The sequence below is a fragment of the Hemiscyllium ocellatum genome, chromosome 45, assembly GCF_020745735.1.
Source record: "Hemiscyllium ocellatum isolate sHemOce1 chromosome 45, sHemOce1.pat.X.cur, whole genome shotgun sequence".
In the NCBI taxonomy this organism is placed as follows: domain Eukaryota; kingdom Metazoa; phylum Chordata; class Chondrichthyes; order Orectolobiformes; family Hemiscylliidae; genus Hemiscyllium; species Hemiscyllium ocellatum.
The window spans coordinates 11,545,520-11,551,690 of record NC_083445.1 but is presented as its reverse complement, the minus strand read 5'-3'; the positions used below and the strand labels follow the sequence as shown (position 1 = coordinate 11,551,690).

General features: G+C 50.2%; 1 protein-coding gene across 1 annotated transcript in view; it reads right to left on the bottom strand.

Annotated features, from left to right (window-relative positions):
- mri1 (methylthioribose-1-phosphate isomerase 1) overlaps window positions 1-5,227 on the bottom strand; it is an 11,756-nt gene extending 6,529 nt beyond the window's left edge. The window contains exons 1-3 of the mRNA XM_060855019.1: window positions 4,967-5,227; window positions 3,135-3,373; window positions 58-227 (exon numbers count right to left, since the gene is read on the bottom strand). Coding sequence (XP_060711002.1) covers window positions 58-227; window positions 3,135-3,373; window positions 4,967-5,098 — 541 coding nt within the window. The 5' untranslated portion in view covers window positions 5,099-5,227. The remainder of the gene's footprint in view (window positions 1-57; window positions 228-3,134; window positions 3,374-4,966) is intronic.
- Window positions 5,228-6,171: the final 944 nt, after the last annotated feature.

The following is a 6,171-nucleotide window of genomic DNA, read 5'->3' as shown; positions in this document are numbered from 1 at the left end:
GACAGAGGAAGCAAAAATAAAAAACCCGGGGGGTTCGCAAACAGATGCAGGTCTTACCCAGCGCTGTACCATATCCTGCAGTTGCTAGCGAACCGGTGTTACAATGCGTGAGGATAATTACTTTGTCTGTGTTCGCCCTGGAGATGATGTGCTTCGCCCCGTGGTCTCCAATACTTTTATTGTCCCGGATGTCCTTCTCCAACAGGGCCTCACATCTGGAAATCAGACTTTATACGGGGAGGATTAGCAGCTGAATAAGGTTCACAGATATGGAGGCTGGTACAATTCCAACATCTGGATGGGTACATGCATTGGAAGGGCTTATGGGACCAGATTAACTTAGGATATCTGGTCAGCATGGACGAGTTGGACCGAAGGGCCTGTTTCCATGCTCCATGAATCCATAGAAATACGAGGAAAAAGTGGTCACTGCAGATGCTGGAGATCAGAGTCGAGAGTGGGGTGCTGGAAAAGCCCAGCAGGCCAGGCAGCATCCGAGGAGCAGGAGAATCAACGTTTCAAGCAACAGCTCATCATCAGGAATGCTCTTCATCCCATTCCTGATGAAGAGCTTATGCCCAAAATGTCAACTCTCCTGCCCCTCGGACGCTGCCTGACCGGCCGTGCTTTTCCAGCACTGCACTTTTTGGCTCCATAGAAATACTGATTGTGGAATGCAGTGGCATAATGGGAATGTGCAGTCCAGAATACCATGTTAAAATTAAAGGGCTCCTGTGGTACAGTGATAGTGTCCCTACCTCTTAGCTAAGAGATGCCAGGTTCTAGTCCCATTTGTGGGCAGCACGGCAGCACAGTGGTTAGCACTGCTGCCTCACAGCGCCAGAGACTCGGGTTCAATTCCCGCCTCAGGCGACTGACTGTATGGAGTTTGCACGTTTACCCCGTGTCTGCGTGGGTTTCCTCCGGGTGCTCCGGTTTCCTCCCATAGTCCAAAGATGTGCGGGTCAGGTGAATTGGCCATGCTAAATTGCCTGCAGTGTTAGGTAAGGGGCAAATGTAGGGGTATGGGTGGGTTGCACTTCAGCGGATCGGTGTGGACTTGTTGGGCCGAAGGGCCTGTTTCCACACTGTAAGTAATCTAATCTAATCTTGCTCCAGTCTGTAATAGTAGGATGATATGTCTCCTCGCGGACCCAGGTTCAAAGTCACGCTCAGAGGGAAATCAATGGTATTGTTACTGACCCAGCAATCAGGCTAATCGGTTCAAATCCCACACCAGTGGAATTTAAACTCAATTAGTAAAATATTGAAATAAATGCCATTATCAGAGGTGATAACCATAAAATTATCATTGATAAATTGTTAAACCCATTTGGTTCACTGATGTCCTTTGTGGAAGGAAATTGCCACGCTTAACTGGTCTGGCCTACATTGACTCCAAACCCATTGCAATGTTTTTGACTCTCTTATGATTAGATTAGATTACTTACAGTGTGGAAACAGGCCCTTCGGCCCAACAAGTCCACACCGACCCGCCGAAGTGCCACCCATACCCCTACATTTACCCCTTACCTAACACTACGGGCAATTTAGCATGGCCAATTCACCTGACCCGCACATCTTTGGACTGTGGGAGGAAACCGGAGCACCCGGAGGAAATCCATGCAGACATGGGGAGAACGTGCAAACTCCACACAGTCAGTCGCCTGAGTCGGGAATTGAACCCGGGTCTCAGGCGCTGTGAGGCAGCAGTGCTAACCACTGTGCCACCGTGCCGCCCACGGTGTCCTCTGCAGCAGTAAGTTTGTTCACCGTGTTTCAAAATAAAAAAGGCTATTGCTTACTTGAGAAATGTTGACCAAGCCGTCAGCAGCATTCCTGACTTTCTTGATCTCCCCTGTATTTTGTGGACATTGTGTGTTTATTTCGGCTTGCATTTCCCTAGCACCTGCAGCGCAGCAAGAGGAAAACGTCCCAAGACACCTCCACGGACAAGATTTGACTTTGGGTCACTTTAGAGAAAGGCGTTGCGATAGGTGGATGAAGAGTTCGGCTTTAAGGAGCAGCTTAAAGGGGGAGAGAGGTGTCCCGAATTGGGAGGTTCAGGTAAGAAGGCCTGAGTTTAGGGTCCAAATAAGCGGACGCTCAGATGATGATGAGGATGGATGAGGACCTTGAATTGGAGGTGGCACAGAGATTACTGGAGAGGAGGTTAAGGAGACAGATACTAGCTGATGTGGGGGCCGATGAACTCATTGGTTGGATAGTTCTGAATAACAGCAACGGCATGGGTTCAGTTCCCACCAGGTGGACCTAGGATTTGTGCCCTTACCCCGACCCTGACGTTCAAAGGCCAAGTACCTGCCAAGAGCATGGTTCAGGATGAAGTGCTGACTGAAAGTGAGGAGGGCATTTGCTCTTGAGGAGAGCACGTGTGAATTAGTCAACAGGAAGGGAAGTGAGAGGGTGAGGACTAGTGCAGGGTTAGGGCTATGATTAGAATTCGGTGTAAGGTGAGGGTTTGAGTTAAAGTTAGGGTTCAGGATAAGGTTAAGGTTTGAGTTAGTGTTCAGGATAAGGTTAGTGTTTGGATTTAGTTTCAGGATAAGGTTAGGGTTTGGGTTAGTGTTAGGGTTCAGGATAAGGTTACGGTTAGGGTTAGTGTTAGGGTTCAGGATAAGGTTAGTGTTTGGATTTAGTTTCAGGATAAGGTTAGGGTTTGGGTTAGTGTTAGGGTTCAGGATAAGGTTACGGTTAGGGTTAGTGTTAGGGTTCAGGATAAGTTTAGTGTTTGGATTTAGTTTCAGGATAAGGTTAGGGTTTGGGTTAGAGTTAGGGTTCAGGATAAGGTTACGGTTAGGGTTAGTGTTAGGGTTCAGGATAAGGTTACGGTTAGGGTTAGTGTTAGGGTTCAGGATAAGTTTAGGGTTAGGATTCAGGATGATGTTTGGGTTAGGGTTCAGGATAAAGTTAAGGTTAGGGTAAAGGTTTGGATAAAGGCTAGAGTAGGGATAGGATGATGCTACATCACCTGTAAAACAGTACATTGCTCATCAGTAAAGCAGAATGTTTGTGAAGTCCCCTGTGTTGACTTCAGAAGGAATATTCAGATGCTATCCCCATTCCCATGTCAATCCCTCTCTCTGCAAGGGGCCGCTCGGTCTCCCACTCACCTTTCTTTGAAGCCCTCCGCTGTGGAGTCCGGCCGCTCGGCCTCATGTGACACAAAGTCAGAGAGATCCCGCGCTGCCCGGGACATGTTCACTGCCGTGGGCCTGGAGGTCACCAGGTATGCCAGTGACTCCAGGGCAAAGGTCACCAGGTCGTCCTTCTCGGCTCCCTCCTCTCTCTGGTCAAGTTCCACGGCCAGGCTGAGGCAGCCCACAATCGCGATGGCAGGGGCACCCCTCACCTGGCAAGGGCACAGGGAAGGGCAGGGGGTTAGACATGGCAACGTTAGACAGGAGCCCCCACCCAGGGGGTGGGAGGAGGACAGAGCGAGCACTGCCCCGAGGAGGAATCACACCATGAAACTGTGGGACAGAAGGGTTTAGTGAAAACTCCTAGACAGTGAGGCTAACGCCTTGCCTCTACTCCAGGACTGGAGATGGAGAGGAGAGGGTGGGGGAGGCAGTGGTGAGTACAGGAGAGTGGGAGGTGGGTAAGTGGGTGCTGGGATCTAAAGAGCAGCTCGTTCAGTTGGTTCCTGGGGGTGGGTGTGAAACAGGAGCCAGGGTCTGACGACAAGGGCAGTTTTTACAACATGGTGACGGGAACCACGTAGCAAAAGCAGGATTTCAGCTTCATATTTCCCCACAGTCACAGTCCCCCCTCTTGTCCCACTCTCCACTCCCACACTTGCTCACTCTCCTCCCTCCATCCCCACTGTCATCCCCTCTCTCTTTCTCTCCATTCCCACACTCTCTCTCTCTCTCCTCCCTGCATGGCCAGTCATCCCCTCTCTCTCTCTCTCTCTCTCCATTCCCACACTCTCTCTCTCCTCCCTGCATGGCCAGTCATCCCCTCTCTCTCTCTCTCCATTCCCACACTCTCTCTCTCTCTCCTCCCTGCATGGCCAGTCATCCCCTCTCTCTCTCTCTCCATTCCCACTCTCTCTCTCTCTCTCTCTCCTCCCTGCATGGCCAGTCATCCCCTCTCTCTCTCTCTCCATTCCCACTCTCTCTCTCTCTCTCTCCTCCCTGCATGGCCAGTCATCCCCTCTCTCTCTCTCTCTCTCTCCATTCCCACACTCTCTCTCTCCTCCCTGCATGGCCAGTCATCCCCTCTCTCTCTCTCTCCATTCCCACACTCTCTCTCTCTCTCCTCCCTGCATGGCCAGTCATCCCCTCTCTCTCTCTCTCCATTCCCACTCTCTCTCTCTCTCTCTCCTCCCTGCATGGCCAGTCATCCCCTCTCTCTCTCTCTCCATTCCCACACTCTCTCTCTCCCCTTCCTGCATGGCCAGTCATCCCCTCTCTCTCTCCATTCCCACACTCACTCTCTCTCCCCTCCCTGCATGGCCAGTCATCCCCTCTCTCTCTCCATTCCCACACTCTCTCTCTCTCTCCTCCCTGCATGGCCAGTCATCCCCTCTCTCTCTCTCTCCATTCCCACACTCACTCTCTCTCTCTCTCTCTCCATTCCCACACTCTCTCTCTCCATTCCCACACTCTCTCTCTCTCTCTCCTCCCTGCATGGCCAGTCATCCCCTCTCTCTCTCTCTCTCTCTCTCCATTCCCACACTCACTCTCTCTCTCTCTCTCCATTCCCACACTCTCTCTCCCCTCCCTGCATGCCCACAGTCACCGTCTTTCTCTGTCTGTCTCTCCCTCCTTCAGTCTCTCTCCCAGTTGCTGTCTCTCCTTTTAAACCCTGTACTTTCTCCGTTCTCTCCCCCTCTCTATTTCTGCATTCTCTCTCTTTCCCCACTCTATTCCCACATTCTCTCTCTCCCCCTCCCTCCCCAGTACAGTGGGGGTGGAAAGGCCGCGATGCAGACCCGGACCTGCATTTCTCTAATGGCCCTCCATGCAGCTTCCACGCTGGGGATCTCCTGGTAGACGCTGCGCTCCGGCAGCAGCCTCTGGTTGAGGATGTGCAGGCTGCCCCGCCGGTACCTGACCGCCTCCAGGCTCATTGCTGCCGGCCAACAGAGAGACTGTGCCCCGGGGCAGGTATGCACACGCTCCGGCCGGAGGAGTCGGGAGCACACGGGCGCTGATCCTGCTCCTAGCGGGACTGACACTGGCCTGTGTTTTAGACATTGTTACAGTCACCCTGAGTACATCTGTTACAACCCACTGAATACAACTGTTACAGTTCACTGAATGCAACTGTTACAACTCTGAATGTAGTCGTTACAGCTCATTCCTAATACAATTATTACAACTCACTCTGAATGTAATTGTTACAGTTCACTCTGAGTATAACTGTTACAACTCTGAATGTAATTGTTACAGTTTATTCCTAATACATCTGTTATAACCCACTGAATACAATTGTTACAACTCTGAATGTAATTGTTACAGCTTATTCCTAATACATCTGTTATAACCCACTGAATACAATTGTTACAACTCTGAATATAATCATTACAGTTTATTCCTAATACATTTGTTATAACCCACTGAATAAAATTGTTACAACTCTGAATATAATTGTTGCAGCTCATTCCCAATACAATTATTACAACTCACTCTGAATGTAATTGTTACAAATCATTCCTCACGTAATTATACAGTCATAGAGATGTACAGCATGGAAACAGACCCTTCGGTCCAACCCACCCATGCCGACCAGATATCTCAACTCAACCTGCCAGTACCCGACCCATATCCTCCAAACCCTTCCTATTCATATACCCAGCCAGATGCCTTTTAAATGTTGCAATTGTACCAGCCTCCACCACATCCTCTGGCAGCTCAATCCATACACGTACCACCCTCTGTGTGAAAAAGTTGCCCCTTAGATCTCTTCTGTAACTTTCTCCTCTCACCCTAAACCTATGCCCTCTAGTTCTGGACTCCCCCACCCAGGGAAAAGACTTTGCCTATTTATCCTATCCTATGCCCTTCATGATTTTTTAAACCTCTATAAGGTCATCCCTCAGCCTCCGACGCTCCAGGGAAAACAGCCCCAGCCTGATCAGTCTTTCCCTATAGTTCAAATCCTCCAAACCTGCCAACATCCTTGTAAATCTTTTCTGAACTC